The following is a 22251-nucleotide window of genomic DNA, read 5'->3' on the forward strand; positions in this document are numbered from 1 at the left end:
CGTGTCTGCAAAGCTTGGGCGTAAATATCCCTTACGTGGGAATGCCCTGTGATACTTTGTTTCCCACTACTGGTATGGAGCCAAATGTGGTGGAGCGAAGTTCGAACCGCAAAGCGAACGGCTAGAAGTGCGCTACTGGGGTGGGAGGAGGGAAGCGACGGGGGGACGAGCGCTAAGGAGGGGGAGGTGAGGATAGAGCCATGGGGAGTGGCTCTAATAAGAGGCCAACTGGTTTGTGAAGAGGTTGGTTAATGCTCGGATTGAACCTCCGAGAGATTAGCTATGGCGTTGTCCCCTTGCCCAATGCTCCACTCCTCATTTGTGCGTCTCGCTCATCCCTTGTGCACCAATTCGCTGCTCTCTTCTCATCAGGTAGTTCCACCATCTCGAATTCAACCTCTCTTTCGCTTCCAGATCGCCTCCATCCCCACCACACATCGCTTCACCATCTCTGCAACCTCAGCTGCTGCCGGAGAGCCTCCTTCCACCTCGCCTCCCAAGAAGCCCGCATTTAGTAGTGCGTCTCCTTTCTTTACATCTTTGCTTGCATTTTTCTTCCCTTGCCGGAAAGACTCTGGTATTGAGGGGTTTCATCCTTTCTCTTCGCAGTGAAAAAGGGGCAGCTTGTCAGAGTCGACAAAGAGAAATATCTGAACAGCGTTGAGGTAGCTGGCCATCAAAATTTACGTATGGGGGGGAATTAGGTAGCGTGAAGTGAGACGGTGGCGATCAATCATCCCTTGCCTGGAGTTACTCATATTAACTTAATGACTCGCAGTATCTAGCCGTTGGACATCCTCCTAATTTTAAGGGATTGGACTATATCTACGAGGACCGTGGAGAGGTAAGCTTGCCGCATGTACCTGCTTTTCAAGCTGTTTTGGTAGAAGAGAGGAATTCAGCTAAGAAAATGCTTTGATTTGCTATTCAGGTATTGGATATCCGTTTCTTTGAAGCTGGTGAATACGCATTGGTAAGCTTAAAGGCATCTTCGCCTTTTGAACATGCATTTTGTCATGAAAGCAGGCTATGAATTGCCAGTTTCAAAGCATAATCTTTTTTCACTTTCCTAGTTACCTTTAACGAAATGTATGGCAGTGTATTTTCACCCCCCGTCCCCCCGCCACTCACTCCCCCCCCTTAAATGGAACTCTTATTGACCATGATTCGTTCAGAAATAGTCTTCTTGTCTCAGAAGTTATCCTGATCGGAAGAATTGGGACTGGTCCCACAAACTGTATAGAACAGGTCATCACGTGTAATGTATGGAAGCAGTCCTTAATGCTTGTTTCATCAAAAAACTTGTCTTGTTTGCACGTTTAACCATTTGCTCCATCGGGTAAAATCAGGCTTTTCAGCAAAAACTTAGGAGGGCGTGGTCTAACTGATATAAAAGTTATCCCCTATACCCTTAAGACATCATCTCTTTATGTAAAATTTTGCATTACAATCTTTTTGGCTTTGACATTAACTCTAATGTAGAACTAACCTCTGTGTCGAGGTTATTGATTGCAAATTGCCTTCCTAATTAGTCATTTAGACACCAAGTATGAGGGGGTGGCCATCCTAGGGTGTAGTAGCATTGGTGGCTTCTTGTACTCATAACTTTTACTCTTGAAGATTGATTGTATTCTACCCATTGTCTATCCTAGTCAAGGATGCTTGCATGTGAGCTGTCCTTTGGTCAAACCAAGTGGTCACCGTCTAAATGTCCTTTGTTGAGTCAATACAAGATCCTTGAGCTGGCTAGTAATGCTTCACTTGGAGCAGTCCCGTCTTGGACTCCCTCAGAAGAGAATGCATTGCTATACAGGAGCCAAGATTGAAACAACATTGTGGGTGGTCCCCTCCATGCAATTGTTGTCTACAAATTTTGCTGTGCATGAAATACAAGTTGTGCGTGTAAGGTGGGCGACTCGCTTGGCTTTCATCCAACGAGCAGCCAGGTGGCGACGTGACAGCGTCTTCCCTCCCACAGATCCTTTATCTAGATCCTTGCATTGGAGTGACCTCTCAAAGAACATCCTTGAAATGATTCGTGTTTGCCCCTCGTAATTTACCTCCAGGACTTTCACACTATTAGAAATGGAACTCCCTCATTGCTTTGCCTTCGTTCCCCTCTCCGTCTCTCTTCCCTCTCTTTCCTCTCCTATAGGACCCCCCTTGTTGTTATGGAAGAGGGGGATTGGTAGGTGCTTGAGGTCACCTTCAGCCCTTCTACCTTGTTCCTTACATGTGGGTTTGCCCCTTCATTTCATGGCTCACTTTCCTTTTCGTCTCATCCCTTTTTGTTTTTCCCTCTTCAGCCACCCCTTCGCCAACAAGTGGGTGCATACATGTTTAGGATCCGGATCTTGGAGTCGTCCATCCTCAAGCCAATCAACACCACCTGTCGTCCAATGAGCTCTCTTGATCCAACACGTCTGGGGCCAAATTTGTGCTATCAGAATGCCAACGCTCTTGACCCTGTCCAATTTTGCAAAGCAAATCTCCAGACCTCTCCTCGAGAGGAGATTGTGTTGCCATTTGATATTTAAAGTTGAAAACACATGCTCTTGAATAATGAGAATGTCTATTAACCATCTCACCAAAGTGCATTGCAACTTCTGATGGAGTATTAGATGTTACGGCTACTGACATGGCTGGTCATGTATGCTTCAACTCACGATGGTCCAACTCATTTTTTTGGGGGGGGGGGGAGCAAACAATGTGGTAAGTGGAAGTGTGTGTGACAATTGTGGATTTCTGGGAGTTTGGTGATGTTTGTGCGACAGTGCACGACTAGCTCAATGCCTACCGTCAAGGCTTACTGCATTAGGAAAGAGGTATGCACTCCTAGCTTGCAAGTTGCTAGCATTTTAATTGAGCATCCAATGTGTGACTTGCCTGAGCTGCTACTGGGGCCCCAAGCGGATCACTGTGATTGCTAGACCCAAGCCTATCTCTTGAGAATGCAAGCTGAAAATTGGCACTGTCACCATGGGTGATCCACAACTCCTTTCCCTGCTGTCCCACCCGCTCCTTCATCATGCAAAACATCTGATTGCGCATCATAATGGTGAAGAGAAATTGAGGTCTATTGCTCCTCTCATGCGGTTGTGAAATTGAAGCCCTAGAAAGGATGGGAAGGGCTCCCAACCGCTCCAATAGGTCCCCTTCTCTGAGGCTATAGTATCAGACTGACATCTTCGGTGGAATGGGTAAATCATTTGGGACATCAAGATAGTCTTGGCAGCCATAACTCTCTCGAGAGGGGTTGCCCTATGCAAGGCTTTGGCCCCGAGGACTGAGAGAAAATAGGGGGAGTCTCATGTGCATAGGCATCGTGGGAGTCCTGCCTTGAACCGATGTATGGGCGGTTGGGATTGTGACGAGGGAGCCGACAGATCACCTAGGCAAGGATGGACCGTATGAGGTGAGAGAAGTAGGGAGGGGGGAGGGGGAAGTTGAGTTTGCAAGAGGCAGAGAAGGGGAGGATGGGATGACTAGGGGCGAGTGGTAAGGGTGATCACAAGCTGCGCTGGGGGACAGCGGGGGAGGAGGGGATGGATGGGTAGGGATAGAAGAGGAGGAAGGTGGTTGGGGAAGAGGATCTAGAGGTGCGAGTAGGAGGGGTGGGTTGGATGGTGTTACTTGGAGGAGGAGGAGAGGGCACCTCTCTTGCAATGGGCCTTCTCATAGTCTCATGAGCCGGTTGGGAACCCTGAGGTGCTGGGGGGAGAAGAGAAGACCTCTCCCTCAAGTGTCAAGGGTCGTCCTGAGGGAGCTTGCTTTGTCTGCTCCTCTTGCATGGGGGTTGGTAGGGGTCTTGTGGTTGCCTATTCTTGTTGACATGCACGACATCTTCGGTTGTTCGCATCCACGTGACTCCAACCCCCCTCAGATGGTTCAACCCAAGGGGTCTGCGACTCATTCTGGTGTCTGTTGGAGCGGGGAGGTCTATGATCTTGACTCGCTTGTTGTTGACTTGGGCAAGGCTACGGTGACCTACACTGTGAGGGTAAGCTCTCGTCAAGTGACCCATTTGTATGCACTTGAGGCATTGCCTTGGCATGATTGAGACCTTGATTCTGTCTAAACTCGCTCCTATCCAAGGTCTTTAGAAGGACAGGGATTGGAAACTCCATGATCCCCATCATTTGCAAGGAAGGAGGCTTCTGTAGATAGGGACTTAAACACGGTATTGAAACAGGCTCCAATGGAAGATAAGATGGGACATTATTTATTCGGAAGCCCTAGGAAGCAAAGTGTCACTGGAAACCGTTGCACGTGGTGTGTCATCTCCATGTCATCAAATGTGAAACCATGGAACCATGGTACGAAGAAAACCAGATGGAGGCCAAGGAAAGTAGGACTCTGCTCCACTAGGGCCTTGGGTAGTGTTGGGGAACTCGACTAGAGAAGAAAGGCCCCTCTTGCATTGATGGTGACCTGGATGTGGTCACCCTCTAGTGCCAAACTTGCTTGGATCTAATCTGAACCTGACTCCTAGTGGGTGTGAGGCCTACAATGCGGCCCATCAATGTTCTATCCTTATGGCTATTTGCACGTGCTGCTGGTCCTCTGGGGAGAGAGAAGAAGTGGGAATTGAGGGAGCTGCCATGAGAGCCCCTATAGCAAGACCAGAAAAAGTTAGCACCACGATTACAATCCCCCAAAAACGAAGCAAGAGCTGCTCCTACTAGCAAAAAAGAAAAAAGGCAGAAGGGATAAAGGTAGGGTATGAAAAAAGGAGGGATCCACAAAGTACATCCACCCCAAGAAAGCCTTCAGGGGCTGTCAAAATGCAGCCAGCAAGGGAGAAAGAAAGGGGCAGAGGTGGCAGCTGACGCTGTCTTGGCTCCAAGCAAATGTCATGACAGAGAAATGATTATTTAGTTAATTAAGTCATTAGAAGATTATTATGTTAGGCGGCAATTTGATGGTGTGGTTATATGTCTGTATTTATGATCGATCAAGCGGTGTAAATAGTACTGCTAAATTGTGTATTTATGATCGATCAAGTGGTGTAAATAGTACCGCTAAACTATGTAACATTGGTGAATGTTTTTAAAAATAGTGTGCACACACGGGTCTAGGTCCTAGGGGGAATAGGAAAGGTAAGGGTGCATTAGAGTGCATTGAATAGTAGGTACAAGGGTCATAGGCTAAGGGTAGGTCCAAATGGGAAGATGGAACTTGAGTGATCTCAATGGACATTGATGAAGGAGTACTCCCCTTATTGTGATCATTTGTAGCATCCTCTCTACCACCATAGTTGCAATGAAACACGTTTTTTATTTTTTGAAAGGTTTTCAAACGTTGCCAAACGTTTGGAAATAAAAAACACGTTTTTTTGGGGCCCTATTTTTCATCAAAACAATCGAAGGAGCTGTCACCATCACGCTCTGTTGGAAAATGCCTTCCCGGACTCACTTCTGAGTGTATGAACATAGTAGATTGCTGTAGTGTTGTCCTTTATGCTCCTCATTGTTCTGGGTGCTATTAGTGCCTGAAATCATGCATTTTAGGTGCCAGGAATGTGTACTTATATAGTAGGCATATAATTTTTGGTAAAACAGGCGCTTGGGGAAAATTTTGAATTGAACACATTTGGAAAATTTTCCAAACGTTTGCAAACACGTTTCCAAACGTGACGTCTATCACATTGCCTTCATCTGCCATCTCTCTCTCATGCTTGCATATAGGTTAAAACAGAAAACAAGTACTTTGACGAGGGCACTCTTCCCCCATTGTGGAGGGCCAATCGGCATTCAAATTCTGCATGCATTGCACACATTTGCATTCTTGAAAAGCTTCGAACTTCTTAGTATCAGAGGACGATCCAGTATAGGGACAAGAAGAGAGAAAGCGGAAAAGGCTAACGAGGAGGTGCGTGGGCAGGCAGAGTGTGTATGGCCATTCATGCAGCCGTACAGCAAGTGGCCCAAAATAGATAGGATTTTCTTTAGGGCTTTAATTAGTGTATGCTAATTTGATTATATTTCCATGCTTGAGAAGCAAAGTTCTGATGAGGATGCGAAAGCAGCTACTCTATACTATGCAGGATATCATTAATGGCTTCTAAGCCTTTTGACACTCATTATGAAACATTATAAGTTTTTAAAATTTTGCCATGTGTTATTGTAGCAAGGAAGCTCAAGCTTGTTGTTGGAACATTTAGGAAGTTCAGTAGGTAATGGAGTCAATAATTTGAGCTCTTACAAACTCTTTTTGGTAATTAGTATGGAATTGACCTAGACTTTCCAACATTTGTACATTAACATTTTGATTTGAAGTGTGTTAAATATAAAGTGCTCCATATCTGAAGCAAGATTGTGGTAGATGATTTTCCAATTAAAATCAAAGCTCACTGAACCAAAAGGTTGAGAATAGGTGCAAAGGTTTGTTCAAGACTTGGCTTATGGAGCCTATTTGAACATTTTAGTTTCGTCTTCTTTCTTAGAGCTAGGTCATGGCGGTCATCAAAGATATGTAAAGTTACATATAAATTTTTTCGAAAACATTTGTCCTCTTTGGATTTTTTAAGACTCATTTTACTTGTAATTATATGAATGTTAACTATCATCTCCTCTGAATCTATGGAGGTTTACTTTTATAAAGTTATGCTTTTGGTGCCTTTTGTGCAATGCAAGTAACAGAAAACTAACTCTTTATTTTGATTGTATTCTAACAGATAGCATGGGCTGGTATTCCAACATCGCCTGCTTGGCTTCCAACATATATGCTAATCAAGGTAAGGCTTGTGTCTGCAGTTTGAAGATCTGTTGAGGGTTATATGAAACCTCACTTGTAAAAGACAGCAGAGACACTATCATTTCTCTCCCTCTCTCAACAGAGACACTAGGGCCCAGGACAACAGTCAGGCTGGACCCCCCGAAGGATTTTATTACTTGAGAGAAGAAGGAACTCATGAGTTCTGTTGGGATATCTCAAGGTGTATGCCCCAGGCACACCTTGGTTTCTATGTGTGTGTGCTAAAGGAACAGTTAGGTGCCCATAAGCACTGTTAGGTGGTGGTAGAAGCCACATAGGATGATTGAGAGAATCTAGGAGTAGATTGAGGAGATGATTGTGGAGCTTAGAGGTCATCAGTGATGTCAGTGATCAACTTAAGGACCTCACCTTTCTTCATTCCATAAGCAAGAATTCTCAGTTTGTGTTCACTCCATGCTTTCCTTTCAGTTTACCAACATGGTATCAGAGCACTTTGATCCTCCTTGAGCCCACCTGTGCCACATCATCTTCTTCTTCTCCATCTTCTTCTTCTTCATCTTCACCATTTCTTCTCTTTCTTTCCAAATCTTGCTAAAGCTTGTCTCCCTTAGTTCTCCGCCATTCTCCAAGCCCTTCCTGCTGGAGATACCCCTCGTTTGGGCGAACCTCCACCTGCAAGCAATTGAAAAAAAAACGTCTCTGCAAGCTGCCATTCTCCAAACAGCGCATTTTTTCGTCATTCTTTTGTTGCAAAATACTCCCTGCTTGCTGCGCCATTGCTCGAGCCCTCTTAGGAGTAGATGGGCGACCTCAAGACGAACATTTTGAGTCATTTTTGAGCTCATTTGGTTCAGTAACGAAGGAGAAATCGTCAACACTCAGGGTCAGCTTGCAGCAACTTCCTTGGGCAAAACAGCGCGCCATTTCGCCCAACCTCTGTGCTGGATCTTCTCTGGTATATGAGTTTCTTTTGCTTCAGAAAGCCCTCTTTTCTTTGCTTTGAAGAGTGAGATACAAGCCCTCCAAGTTCAGGCCTCTGTTTTGGACAGCTTTGCCAAGGTTGTGAGTGTGATGCTACATTAGATGCTACTTTAGCATTTCTGAGGTTTTAAAGTTTTGAAAAGCATGAGTACAACTATGGCTACAACTTTCTTTTAAGTTGCTATACCTGGATTTGCTTGGAATACTTTCATTTAGTCACCTCTATGAAGCATGCAAGTGAAAACATCATTGATTTGTAGTATGGATTTTGGTTGCAAGCCTTTGCTACTCTAAATGCTTGTTTTTTGAAGCTCTTCAACTCTTTCTTGCCTTGTAAGAGAGTAGACACTGCCCATTTTGGGTTAGATCCTCTCATGGCTACCATCTCGAATATGGATAAGTTCAATGGTAAGAGCTTCCACGCATGGCAGATGAAGGCGAAGTTTGCATTAATGAGGAAAAACCTCTGGGGGCTTGTCAAACCGGCTTCAACTTCTTCTTCAACAGCCTCCAATGCTGGAGAATGCTTAGCTCCGACACGCCTGGCAAGAGATCCTACTAGAGAGGAGAAAGCCTATGGCATCATTGCTCTTGCCTTAGGAGATGACTATATTCATCACATCTCTGATTTGGAGTCTCCTTCAGAAGCTTGGCAGAAGCTTGACATTATTTTTGGTGCTAGCTCTCACATCTCAAAATTGTCACTTAAGATTGCTTTCTTTGAATTGAAGATGGTTAGTGGCACTCCTTTGGCTGCCCATGTCAATTATATGCGGAGTCTCATGACTCAACTTGCTTCTATCAACTCTCCTATCACTACAGATGATGCTATGGCAGTGTTGCTCAAGAGTATGCCTGAAGATTATGATCATGTTGTTACCACTTTGAAAAATCTTCCTAATCCTAATCTTGAAGGTCTTATCTCTGCTCTTCAAGAAGAAGAAAGGCACATGGAACTCCGGAAAGGCAATGACACAGCCTATGCCATAAAAATCCAGAAGGGCAAGTTTTCACCTTGCAATCATTGTGGGAAGACTAATCACCTCTCAAAAGACTGCTTCAAGATCAATCCATGCAAACACTGTGGCAAAAACAATCATCATGAAAAGTTTTGTAGAGCAAAAAAGGAAGCAACTTCAAAGTCAGAAAATGCCAATCTACTTTCAGTTGATGTGCCTCCACAAGATGAGGCATCCTATGAAGATTATGCTTTTTGAATCATCTCCATGTATGCTCCAGATCTCTCTTTTTTGTTGAGTCAAGGTACTCAGCCTGGATAGTCCTCCAAAATGAATGAAATAAACTATTGTGTGTTTTGTAAACACCTCTGGTCACCATATGATGTAGGCCATGTGTATGTGTTTTTGCTCCATGGTACCTCCTGCAGACATTGTGTGCATGTACATGCAGGGGAGATAACCATTGGAAGGTCTTTTGTATCCCTTTTGTTTACCTTACACCCATGGGAACCCTTGCTAGCTTGAGACCCTAGCCATTGATAGATCCATGACCACCATGAGATGGCATGTGACACCTTGTGCTAGCTGTATCCTTGACATAGCCTGAGGCATTCCCTTGAGAGGGGGTATGTTGGGATATCTCAAGGTGTATGCCCTAGGCACACCTTGGTTTCTATGTGTGTGTGCTAGAGGCACAGTTAGGTGCCCATAAGCACTGTTAGGTGGTGGTAGAAGCCACATAGGATGATTGAGAGAATCTAGGAGCAGATTGAGGAGATGATTGTGGAGCTCAGAGGTCATCAGTGATGTCAGTGATCATGTAAGAGGTGCCTACTTAAGGACCTCACCTTTCTTCATTCCATAAGCAAGAATTCTCAGTTTGTGTTCACTCCATGCTTTTCTTTCAGTTTACCAACAAGTTCAGCGTGGAAGCTGTTCATACAAATCCAAATGAATGATTCCATGAGCTCTAAGGCTCTCCTTCTTGGCAACAAGCCACTTGTGAATTTCTATATTACTTTCCTAATTACATGCCACTAAGGGCAACTCTGGAGTCTTCGAAGCACTTGGTCACGTGAACCGCCTCCTAGACTCTTGTTAGGCCCTCGTAGCGCTTAGGAAAATAACTCTTCGTAGTACCTGCAACAATTAATTAAAGCACACCACCATGGTACCCATTAATTGTTAGCGCTTTGCATGCAAATAACACACGACTAATTCTAGTCACGGTGGGCGTCCCCACTGAACACATGTGCACACATAACAAATAAAAAAAAAAATATTTATTCTCTGGTTGACCGAAGTCAACGCTCTTGATCATAATTAAGGGGCTTTGACCAAGGGTCGAGGCGCCTTAATTATAGTCAAGTCTCTCCAATCGAAGTTGGCACAACTCTCCAACCGAAGTTGGCACATCTTGGTTAACCGTAGTTAACCCTCTTGGCGCATGCCAAGTCTCGTTGACCGGAGTCAACATTCTCTGACCGTAGTCAGCTCTGTGGTTTTGTGGTTAACCGCAGTTAACCCTCTTGGTAATAAACCAAGTCTTCCTGACTGAAGTCAGGCTTACTTGACCAGAGTCAAGTATCTTTGACCGTAGTGAATTCTTTGACCATTAAAAGAACTCTTTAACCATAATTAACCCAGATGGAAAACTCTTTAATTATAATCAAATAAATGGTCAACTGTACTTTGACTTAGGATATTTACATTGTGGTGACATCCCCTCGGCTTCTATTCAGTCGACCTCATTTGAAAAGCTTCCTTGTAAACATCCAAAAGCTGTGGATGATCAGACAACATGTCTTCATCCATCCACTTGGCATCTAATGCCGTATTATTCTTGAATTTTACAAGATACTTGTAAAACTCCTTGCCTTGAGGGCCTTTGTGTACAGTATGGTACACAATTTGCTTTGGCTAAAGGACCTCCTCCAGCGCATCCACTTCTGGTGGATCCTCTGATACTGGTTCTGTAGGCTTTGGCCCCTGGAATTTCTTTAGAAGACTCACATGGAATGCATTGTGAATCCTCCAATGCTCTGGCAATGCTAACCTGTATGCAACCTCATTTATTCTTTCTGTAACCCTGAAAGGGCCATAGTATCTGGAAGATAATTTTGCATACACTTTCTGTTTGTCATGACAAGAGAAATGATTATTTAGTTAATTAATAGTCATTAGAACTTTATTATTGTTAGGCGCCAATTTGATGGTGCGGTTATATGTTTGTATTTATGATCGATCAAGCGGTGTAAATAGTACCGCCAAAACTATGTAACATTGGCCAATGATTAGTAATAAAGATGTGCACACACGTGTCTAGGTCCTAGGGGCAATAGGAAAGGGGAAGGGTGCATTAGAGTGCATTGAATGGTAGGTGCATGGGTCATAGGCTAAGGGTAGGTGTAAATGGGAAGATGGAACTTGAGTGATCTCAAGGGACATCAATGAAAGGGTATCACCCTTTCATTGTGAATCTCACGTTGCATTCTTTCTACCACATTGCATTCATCCGTCATCTCTCTCCCACCTTGCATGTAGGTCGAAAAAGAAACAAGTACTCTCACGAGGGCGCTCTTTCCCATTGGAGGGCCAATCGGCATTCAAATTCTGCATGCATTGCACACATTTGCATTTTCGAAAAGTGTGGATCTTCACATTTGGTATCAGAGCGGCGACGATCCACGAGCGGGACGAGAAGAGGGCGACAGTTGCGAACGACGTAAGTCGCAAGAGAGGTTGGGGGAAAAGGATCACGACTGACCGATCTCGAGGTTGTGAGACAAGGGATTTTTCTGAAAAAAATTCTGGCCTTCAACGGCGAACGGGGTTTTCTCCCCCCCCCCCCCACCATGTGAATGTACCCTTAAACCGTGAGAAAAAGGGATCCCCGTTCTACCCAAACGGGAAGTCGGATCGGAATAAGATTTTAAGGGAGTGATCCACCCATCAAGTACCCCCTATAACGGTATCTAGAGCTCCAATCCGCTCAAAACAAGTAGCCCAAACGGAGCGTACCAGTTTACAGCAGAAATACAAGAAGAAAAGCTTGAAAGAGAAGGGAAAGGAGGTCATTTTAAGTGTCTTCTCAACACAAACGAAGCGGGAGTCGGATAAATACCACCACCTCTACAACACTTGAAGTTTGCTGTAAAATAAACCTTCTTTTTTGAAATTACAGCAAGACATTTTGTCTCTTGTATTACTAAAAGGAAAGAATGGAAGGGGAAGGGACATATAACAATGAACTTATTCCTTTTCCTCCATTACCCCAAGGAGAGAGAGAAAGAACACCTTCACCCCCTCTTGAAGAGGATGGATTAGGTGAGAGTTATACACATCTTGAGTATGATAACCCACAAATAGATTTACAGCAGTCTCTCCTTCAAGAACCTCCTGATACGGAGTTCTCCTTTCGTAATGAAAGAAGAAATGAGACCAGCCAAGAACAAGGTGATGAGTTCACGCCTTCAACTCAAAACCCAATACACATGGATTCTAATCCAAGTGCAAGAGGAAGAGAGGAGACTCCTGTTGATAAGCTGGTTTTCCAGCTTAGCAATATGATTGAGCAGTCCATTATGACAAGATTAGGGACTAAGAGGACTTTGAACTTCGGGGATGAAGAGTTGAGTAACCCTTCTAAGAGGTCCAAATTCCAACTGCGAGAGAGAATTGAGTTCCCCAAATATGATGGGGCAAGGGAGGCTGACAAAATCCTCAATTGGATTTGTCATTTTGAGCTATACTTTGCCCATCAAGACAAGACCGAGCAAGAGAAGCTTGCTCTTGCCACATTGCATCTGCAGAAGGATGCTCTAATGTGGTGGTCCTTGTCACAAACAGGAAAAGAGCCTATTCATGAATGGGCTAAATTTGTGGAGCAACTGAAAACCACTTTCATGCCACCGAGGCATGAAGAGAACCTAACCTTTCGTTGGGAGAGGTTTAGGCAGTTCGATAATGAGAGTAATGCAGATTTTACAGCCAGATTTTGGAAACTCTCTCTAGAGTTACCTGAAAAGAGTGAGGAAGATAGGAGAAAGAAGTATTTAGCAGCTTTAAGCCCAAAAGTAAGGTACGAGGTTGAAATGTTTAACCCGACCACGCTTAAGGACCTCACTAAGCTGGCTGAAATAGCCGAGAGAAAATTGAATCCTCGTAAACCCTTCAATAAGGAGTATGGGTCATCATCTAAGACCAATAATATACCCACTTTTAGGAAACCAAACCGGTTTAAGATTAATAAAGGGAAGGGTAAAGCTCTTGTAAGGAATGTGAACAGCCAATCACGTCCCGGATGGGTGCCATTTCCTTCTATGACTGACGAAGAGAAGAGGAAGTTGATTAAGGAAGGAAAATGTTTCGGTTGTAAGAAACATAAGCCAGGGCACGTATGGCATAAGTGTCCCGTTCTCTTAGCTAAGATTGCCAAGACGAATTCAATAAAAGGGAAAGCCAAGGCATCTAAGCAGGAGGGTGAGGCTTCTACCTTGTCACCCTCGAAATCTACTGTGACTATTGAGCCAATAGTGAATGCTGTCCATTCAGCCAATACCTTTGGGCCTCATGATCTTTTTAAGGTGTATGGATTCGTGAATGGACAGAGAATAGTGGTTCTCCTAGATGATGGATGTAATTATGACTTAGTAAGTGATAGATTGGCAAAATTACTCCATCTTAAACCAGAACCTATAAAAAACATGTCGCTTTCAGGAGCTTTTAGGGGACACAATGAAGAAGACACATCCATAGTACGAAATATTCCTTTTCGTATACAAAAATATAGAGATCGAAGGGATTTTCTAGTAGTCCCTTTACAAGACGTTGACATGATACTAGGTAAACCATGGCGGTATGATTTTAACCCTGCTATTCATCCTCATACTCATCATTGTTGCTTTGTACATAAGGATGAAAACATAAGGATCGTAGGGGATCGGAACGTGTATACAATTCCATTGATTACTCCTACCCAAGCGAAAAGATTGGTAAAAAGAGGGGTAGATTGTAATCTTGTGTATATACGGGATTCACGAGATCTTTATATCTCAAAAGAAGATCGGAAGAGAAATGAGTTCCTTAGAGCTTATGAGGATCGATTTTCAAGAGATGACTCATTCGAGTTGCCCATGGAGAGAGAAGATGATCATGCCATAGACTTAGAGCCAGGAGCTTCTCCTCCATGTAGAGCCCCATATAGGATGAATAGGATAGAAATGGAGGAGGTAGAAAAACAAATTGAAGATCTGTTGCAAAAAGGCCTGATTCAACCAAGCAGTTCTCCATTTGGAGCACCTGTATTATTGGTTAAGAAGAAGGATGAATCATATCGTATGTGTATAGATTACCGTGCTTTGAATAAACTTACGATTAAGAACCGGTATCCGATTCCAAGAGTGGATGATTTATTGGATATGCTTAAAGGTGCTAAAGTTTTTAGCAAATTGGATTTGAAATCTGGTTATCATCAACTTCGTATGAAAGCTGGGGATGAACATAAGACTGCTTTTCGCACTCTCACTGGACATTATAAGTTTTTGGTCATGCCTTTTGGCCTAACTAATGCTCCAGCCACTTTTAGTAGGCTGATGAGAAGGGTTTTGCGACCCTACTTGGGAAAATTTGTCATAGTCTTTTTTAATGACATTTTAGTGTTCAGCCAGAATGAGGAAGAGCATAAGGATCACCTTGCTAAGGTGATGGAGCTCCTAAGGAAGGATTGATTGTTCCTAAATACCAAGAAGAGTGAGTTTTTCAAGACAGAAATAGAGTATTTGGGACACATTGTGTCTGCCGAGGGAATTCGGGTTGACCCTAAAAAGGTCAAGGCCATAATTGAATGGCCAATACCCAAAAACATACATGAGCTCAGATCCTTCCTAGGGATGTGTAGTGACATTTATGGGAAGATTCAGCGTAATGAGGTCGGGGATTTAGAGGCTTATTCCATCGTGGAGGGATACTTATTTTTGGGACGTGCCATATGTGTACCCAAAACATTTCGGTATCTAGTCATGAGTGAGTTACATGCGAGTCCATATTTTGGACATAGAGGCATTAGAGGGACCATTGACAATATTGAGAGATACTTCCATTGGCCTAAACTTCGCAAAGAAGTTTCGACCTTTGTTCAACAATGTGACGTATGTCAGCGCATTAAATCTGACACAAGTAAGATTGCTGGTCTTTTGCAGCCTTTGCCTATTCCTTCGGAAAGGTGAACACATTACAATGGATTTTGTGTCTGGTTTCCCCAAGGTTGGTCAGTTTAAGCAGATTTTCACTGTTATAGATAGGCTGAGTAAACAAGCTCATTTTATTCCCTGTAAAAAAGAGTTGTCTGCTCCTGAAACAGCAAGGTTATTCATTAGGGAAATCTTCAGGTTACATGGGTTACCAAAATCCATTGTATCCGATAATGATGGCCGTTTCATTAGCAACTTTTGGACAGCTCTATTAGAGAATCTCGGAACCAAACTGAAATTCACTACAGCCTTCCATCCTCAAGAAGATGGACAAAGTGAGAATGCCAATCAAACCATAATTACTTTACTTCGAGCTTATGTCCATGACCAACCTAGAAGGTGGCCAGAGTTCTTACCCATGTTAGAGTTTGCTTATAATAACACTGTACATACTTCCACCAAGAAAGCCCCATTTGAAATCATCTATGGGCAATGTTTACCCACTCCAATAACACACTTGGGGGAGCGAATTTTTGCTGCTGACCAGTTTGCTGAGGATATGTCACAGGTTATTGAGCAGGTAAAAGAACATATTAAGAAGGCCCAGGTTCAACAATCCAAGGCAGCCAATAAAAAAAGAAAAGAAGTTTATTACAAGGAGGATGTTTTATTGAAGATTGATAAAAGAAGAATCAATTGCTGTCCGGACTTGGCTGTAAGCTGTCTGGAGGTCTCTCACAAACTGATCAGCTGCAAATATTTCATCCTTGGTCCTCAGGATAGGTGGCAGAATCACCTTCCCATAAATGACCTCAAAGGGGGCTTTCCCTGTAGAGCTGTGTACTGTATTATTGTAAGCAAACTTTACCAATGGTAGGTACTTTTCCCAGTCTGAACCTTGGTCACCCACGTAGCATTTCAGCATATCCAATGTTGTAGAATTTGCTACTTCACTTGGACCAACCATCTGTCTGGGGATGGAAAGAAGAAGAAAAATTCAAATTCGTTCCCATATTATCAAATAAAGCTCTTCAGAATAGACTGGTCATTCTGGGATCTTGATTACTGACAATGGAGTTAGGCATACGATGGTGCTTAAAGATCTGTGCCATGAAAAGCTTAGCCATATGATCTGCCTTTATGGTTTTGTGAACCGGAATGAAATGAGCTTGCTTGTTGAATCTATCAATGATAGTCCAAATCCCATCATTCCTTGACCTTGATCTTGGCAAATAAAAAATGAAGTCCATTGTAATACTTTCCTATCATACTTCACTTTCTGACACGCAAGGCATTCAATAACAAACTGATGTATATCTTTTCGCATTCTTGGCCAAAAGAAATACCTCTCTAGTGCTAGAGTTGTTGCTGTAATTCCTCTATGTCCAGCATAGGGAAAGGGCTTTGACCAAGGGTCGAGGCACCTTAATTATAGTCAAGTCTCTCCAACCGAAGTTGGCACAACTCTCCAACCGAAGTTGGCACATCTTGGTTAACCGTAGTCAACCCTCTTGGCGCATGCCAAGTCTCGTTGATCGGAGTCAACACTTTCTGACCGTAGTCAGCTCTGTGGTTCTCTGGTTAACCGCAGTTAACCATCTTGGTAATAAACCAAGTCTTCCTGACCGAAGTTAGGCTTACTTGACCAGAGTCAAGTATCTTTGACCGTAGTCAATTCTTTGACCATTAAAAGAACTCTTTGACCATAATTAACCCAGATGGAAAACTCTTTAATTATGATCAAATAAATGGTCAACTGTACTTTGACTTAGGATGTTTACAGTTTGGTGACAGTATATACTTCATCTATCATAATTTAGAAGTGTATTCGAAAGAAAATATGTATTAGGCCTCGCACATGTTAGTGGAACAAGGATTCGAGCCACACATGGATCGATGTACCCTAGCAACCCATGTAAGTATCTCTGACCTGATAGTGGGTGAAGCCTAACTGTTGGGACACACCTTCCACACCTCTACACCCGAAAGATACTAAACAAAACGAGCCCTCTAGTCGTACTACTAAGTGATGGGCACAACATGCACTACAGACTACCACACTTGACTAGAAATTCCATGATCCCAACGACAACAAATCCCTCTCTAAGGAAACAACACATAGCATATGCTTTGGACTACACCAAATACAAACTAAGATACCTCTAGCATACCAATGATATGAGAATATCACATTGCTCTTGTGGAAGATGTGTGAAGCATTATTTTCGAATAAAGTGGATGTATTGCTTTGTCTCGTTGTGCTGCTGTTGTAAAACAACAAGGGCGAGACAATGGGGCCGCGTTATGAATGCCAGAGCTATTTTGGTGCCCAAGTAATGGCGCCCACTCTTTGGACGGGTAGTGCGGAAAATTGTAAATGCGGGTTGGTAGTACCCCCCCATGTAGTGTTAGACATCTTGTATATAAGGTCATAGGTGTTAGAGTGATCTTCCAATAGCCAGTTGTATCATTCCACTTGCCCATCGAGGCTAAAAAAAGTAGTATTTCAATTCCAATGTGTTGTGTACTTACTCTCTTGCTTTCCATTTCATTCTAAGCTAAGTGTTTCAATGGTCACTTCTACACTACATATGATAAACACTTGTTCATCGCGAAGTGCACCATCGCCTAGCCAGCCGAAAACGGCTATTTGTATGTGTACTTAATATAGGGCAGTAAGTAAATGGACAATGCACAGGAAAGACGTAGAACCGACAGAACTTATATTTCCATCCACAACGGACACAATACAAACACATTGTCTAGCGTGTCACCCTCTAGTAGCAGAGTGCTATCTAGCTGTCAACCCCTCTACATAAACAACAGTTGTTCTCCCACCTTCGTGGCACTCCCAAAACACTTGGCCTGTGCACTTCATATGAGCTTAGGTGGGCCTTGTCGCCGTGCCCCACAAACACAACTTCAAGGGGACCTCCCGGACAGCCACAAGTAAGGTAGTGCTTGACCTCCTTGCTGCTCTGAAATGCAGCCAATGATGAGGCCCAAGCTCCCCCTTTGATCCGTCCTCCTTGCTGCCCTGATAGACAGCCGAGTATAGAACCACCTTCGAGCTCTTTGTCTGCACCGATCAGCTTCTGCATTGCAGCTCCCAGTCCTCCTGGATGATGGCCCAAGTCCTGATGAGTTGCTGCTCCAACCTGCTCCTGAAGTGGCTCACTGAGTGGATGAGTAATGAACCCAATAGGCTCTCCTTATATAGGGCTTTAGCCCCTGTGAATTCTGGCCAACTTGCAGCATTCTTCTGGCCGATCCAGACAGGCCCTACCTACCCGACTTGCTGAGCCTTTTACTGGCCTGCCTGGCCATGTGGCCTCCAGCTACTGGCCCAGGCTATGCTGGCCCCCATCGCAGTCCTTTCAGGCCCTTTTGCTGGCCCTGGCATTCTGACCTGCAGTTGCCTCTTTCCTCTGGCAGCTCCACCTCTGTATGGACTTGCTCCAGCTCCGTCTAGTACTGTTGCAAGCACCCGTACAGCTTCTCCTGCAGGCACCAACAATCCCTGACATCTCTTGACCATCCCTGTTTGTCCTGCCTTGCCTTGTCTGCTCTGGAATGTCCATATCCACCTTGGATGCTGTTGACCTTTTCCAGGCCTCCTGATCTTCTCCAGACTGCTTTGACCTGTCCAATCTTGTCACATGTCTGCTCCATACAGGATCTCTCTACCAGGATCCACTCATGGCAGGTAGACTGCTGTATGTGCTGCCCACGTGGCAGCCCCTTTTCATGTGTGTTTCTTGTGAGTATGCTATGCACGTGACAGCGAGTGTACTGTCCATGTGGCAGCCTCATCCTATGCTGGTCCACCTCCTCCACACTCTGCTCATATGGGTGCTTACAAATGGGGAGGTGACCATCTAATTTCCAACAACTTGCTAGTGTGTGAGAGTGAGGCAATGGTGCACCTAGGGAGCAGGGGAAACGAGGGCCAAGCAGCAAGAAAAAGGGGTGGAGGGGGCTGAGGGAGAGGGCAGCGAGGGGGGGCTAGGTGGAGATTGAGAGTTCACGTTTTTCCTATTGGTATCTACAGCGAGAGAGAGGGCAGCGAGGGGGAGGCTATGTGGAGATTGAGAGTTCACGTTTTCCTATTGGTAGCTACAATATAAGTTTCTTAGCTACAAGCCTAAAGCGTCGTATATTCTAATATACATTTTCAACAGTTAGGAATTGTCGTTAGGTTTTCAAGTCTGAAAGGAGGGTCAATCAGACAACGCAAGGATTATCCCTCAGTCTTCTTTGACAGGTTATTGATCAGTGTTGAACTCTCAATAAGTGTTGAACTCTTCAATCCCTTTGTTAGTGATATGGTGGTGATTCAACCCCAATAGGGTATAATATGGACAAGAGGATTAATGTGTACCCTGCCTTATGGTGTTCTTGATTTTCATTCTCTTTGAACTAAGCAGTTGTGGGGATTCTTGTGTCTTGATATCGCCATATACATGTTTCATCTGCCTCTTTGTGCATTATCATGTTTTGTTTTGGATCTGTGCAGTCAGAGAAGCTTGCATACAAAAGAATGTGACAACCTTGAGAGATGTATGCAGAAGTCCGATAAAGCTTTTGGCATCTTTGACTTTGGAGGTCTGTTCTCTTTTATGTCCTTCAAGGAATTAGTGGATTTTCTTTGATAATTATCTTAACATGGCCAGTGAAATTTTGTTGTTTGCTTGTGCTGTAGGGTGGAGACCTTTTTACTCAGATTGGTTTATTTCAAGATCTCAGCAAAAGAATCAGCTTACACCAAGAGCGTGAAATGTACATTTATCACATTGGAAATTTCAGGAATGTTCATAAAGCATGTCATATGCTTGACTATCTTTCTGGGTTTCGCTGCATGAGCCTTGCTAGAACTACTTGCAATGAAATAATATTTGTAAAGCAGGGAGAAAAGTGGAAGCATTACATGATGAGAGCCCAGTATATGTTTCTTGTGAGGGAAAAGAAGGGGGTGGAACGTTAGGAGACAGAGACACAAGGAGTGTGGGTGTGTAAAAATGTGTTGAGCCACACCACAAACTCAAAGGTTTTATTAGGATTAGGTATTCACCCTATGACTGTCTTAGGACAGTCATAGCAGTCGTAACATTTAAAGGGTGGCAATGTGCCTTTACCCCAACAACCTCCCACCTAAAGGCCAATGTGCCTAAAGGGGAGAAAAGAATAAAAATTACAGCAATATACAGTCACTGTATACAAGACCATAAAATAAGAATGGTCTCAACCTAATCCCATGATGTGGCGACAATGTGCAAACCGCTCTGTAGGCAAGCTCTTAGTGAGCAAATCTGCAGGATTATCATCAGTATGCACCTTCACAAGCTCAAGCCGCTTGTCTTCTAGTACCTCCTTGATGAAATGGTATTTCACATCTATGTGCTTGGTCTTCTGATGAAAGACCGGATTCTTTGCCAACATGATAGCACTCTGACTATCACAATGCAAGACTGGCATATCTCTTGTAATGCCCAAATCTCCCACCAGCCGAGTAAGCCATATTGCTTCCTTGCAAGCCTCAGTGGCTGCAACATATTCAGCTTCAGTGGTTGACAGTGCAATGCATTTCTGCAACCGAGACACCCATGATATAGCACCTCCTGCAAATGTGAAAATATAACCGGTAGTAGACTTTCGGTTATCTGCATTCCCTGCATAGTCTGAATCTGTAAAACCATGCACCAATGCATCCTGCCTACCATAGCATATGCACAAGTCTTTGGTACCCTTGAGATACCTCAAGACGCCTTTCACTGCTTCCCAGTGCCGCTTGCCTGGATTTGCCATATACCTGCTGATGACTCCCACCGCAAAAGCAATATCCGGACGAGTGGCAACAATGGCATACATCAAAGAACCAACTGCAGATGCATACGGAACCTTGGCCATCTCAGCCTTATCATCATTTGATCTGGGGCTGTCCTTACTGCTGAGTTTTAAATGTGGAGGCAACGGGGTACTAATAGACTTCCCTCCCTCCATTTTAAACCTCTGCAGTACTTTGTCAATGTACTCTTTCTGTGACAGAAACAAAAGTCCCTTGGACCTGTCACGAATAATCCGCATACCAAGAATATGGTTTGCATCACCCAAGTCTTTCATGTCAAAAGACTTATGCAGTTGCTTCTTCAAAGCACTAATCTCCTGCTGAGATTTGCTGGCAATCAGCATGTCATCCACATATAGAATGAGTAGCATCAAACTGCCATCCTTTGCCCGTTTGGTGTACAAGCAGTGATCGGTCTCACACCTATGATACCCTTGGGACTGCATGAATGCATCAAACTTCTTGTACCATTCTCTTGGCGCCTGCTTGAGTCCATACAAGCTCCTCTTGAGCTTACACACAAGCTGCTCTTTCCCTTTAACAGCATATCCCTCTGGCTGACTCATGTAGATCTCATCATGGAGATCTCCGTGAAGAAAAGCAGTCTTCACATCCATCTGACATAAATCCATGTCCTCATGAGCAACAAGAGCTAACACTGCTCTCAAAGTAGTCATCTTGACTACAGGGGAAAAGATCTCATCAAAGTCAATGCCCTTCTCCTGCTTAAATCCCTTGGCAACCAATCTGGCCTTATACCTCGGTAAAGCATTTGAATCCACTTTGACTTTGTAAACCCACTTGCATGGCAAAACCTTTCTGCCTGCAGGTAGCTGCACCAAGTCCCATGTATCATTTTGAAGTAGGGAGTCCATTTCTGATTGCATGGCTTTCTCCCACTTCCTTTTCTCTGTTCTTCCCATAGCTTCCCTGAAGCTGGAAGGCTCACCACAATCTGTCAGCATGATAAAATCAGCCACATTATTGGCTCCTGGAACAAACCTGTCAGGAGGCCGTTGTACACGGGTGCTCCTCCTAACAAAATGCTCCGTATTAGGCTGCTGTCTAGCCTGTTCGTCATGCATGACGGGTGGCTGTACCACCATATTTGGCTGTCCTACAGCGCCATTTGCTGGCATATCTAGTGGTGCATCATTGGCAAAATTGTCTGGCTGATTTTCAGCCTGTATACCCTCTTGAACAGGGTTATTTACAGCAGCCTGCTGCTGCATATTAATGGGCATTCTTTGCTGTCCGACATCATCATAAACAACCCTCCTGTATTCCACAGGTTGCACGGGTTCTTTGTGTACACTATCCTCTTTAAAGATGACGTCATTGCTACGTATAATCTTCCGTTTGACAGGATCCCATAACCTGTACCCCATTTCACCTTCGTCACCGTAACCCATGAAGATGCATCTGAAAGACTTTGGCTCGAGTTTGGTGCGCAGTTCTTTGCGTACATGAGCAAAGCACTCGCAGCCAAACACACGTAAGTACTTGTATGAAGGTGGCTTGCCAGACCACACCTCCTCTGGCACTTTCAGCTCCAAAG

The 22251-nt window shown here is 44.0% G+C and overlaps 1 protein-coding gene across 1 annotated transcript; it reads left to right on the top strand.

The window, feature by feature from the left end:
• The first annotated feature begins 217 nt into the window (after nucleotides 1-217).
• NDHO (NAD(P)H:plastoquinone dehydrogenase complex subunit O) lies at nucleotides 218-19784 on the top strand. Its single transcript, XM_087386429.1, has 7 exons — nucleotides 218-517; nucleotides 610-665; nucleotides 779-844; nucleotides 932-973; nucleotides 6677-6736; nucleotides 19365-19453; nucleotides 19551-19784. The coding sequence occupies exons 1-6, from the start codon at nucleotides 283-285 to the stop codon at nucleotides 19392-19394; spliced, it is 489 nt and encodes a 162-aa protein (XP_087242555.1). The 5' UTR covers nucleotides 218-282; the 3' UTR covers nucleotides 19395-19453; nucleotides 19551-19784.
• Nucleotides 19785-22251: the final 2467 nt, after the last annotated feature.

The sequence above is a fragment of the Dipteris shenzhenensis genome, chromosome 15 (genome assembly GCF_047967505.1).
Source record: "Dipteris shenzhenensis isolate YYH24624 ecotype China chromosome 15, Dip_SZ_1.0, whole genome shotgun sequence".
In the NCBI taxonomy this organism is placed as follows: domain Eukaryota; kingdom Viridiplantae; phylum Streptophyta; class Polypodiopsida; order Gleicheniales; family Dipteridaceae; genus Dipteris; species Dipteris shenzhenensis.

Coding starts and splice junctions, on each gene's coding strand:
- NDHO (XM_087386429.1), top strand. CDS start 283: ATGGCGTTGTCCCCTTGCCCAATGCTCCACTCCTCATTTGTGCGTCTC. Junction 518..609: donor CAAGAAGCCCGCATTTAGTA/GTGCGTCTCCTT, acceptor TTCTCTTCGCAG/TGAAAAAGGGGCAGCTTGTC. Junction 666..778: donor AATATCTGAACAGCGTTGAG/GTAGCTGGCCAT, acceptor AATGACTCGCAG/TATCTAGCCGTTGGACATCC.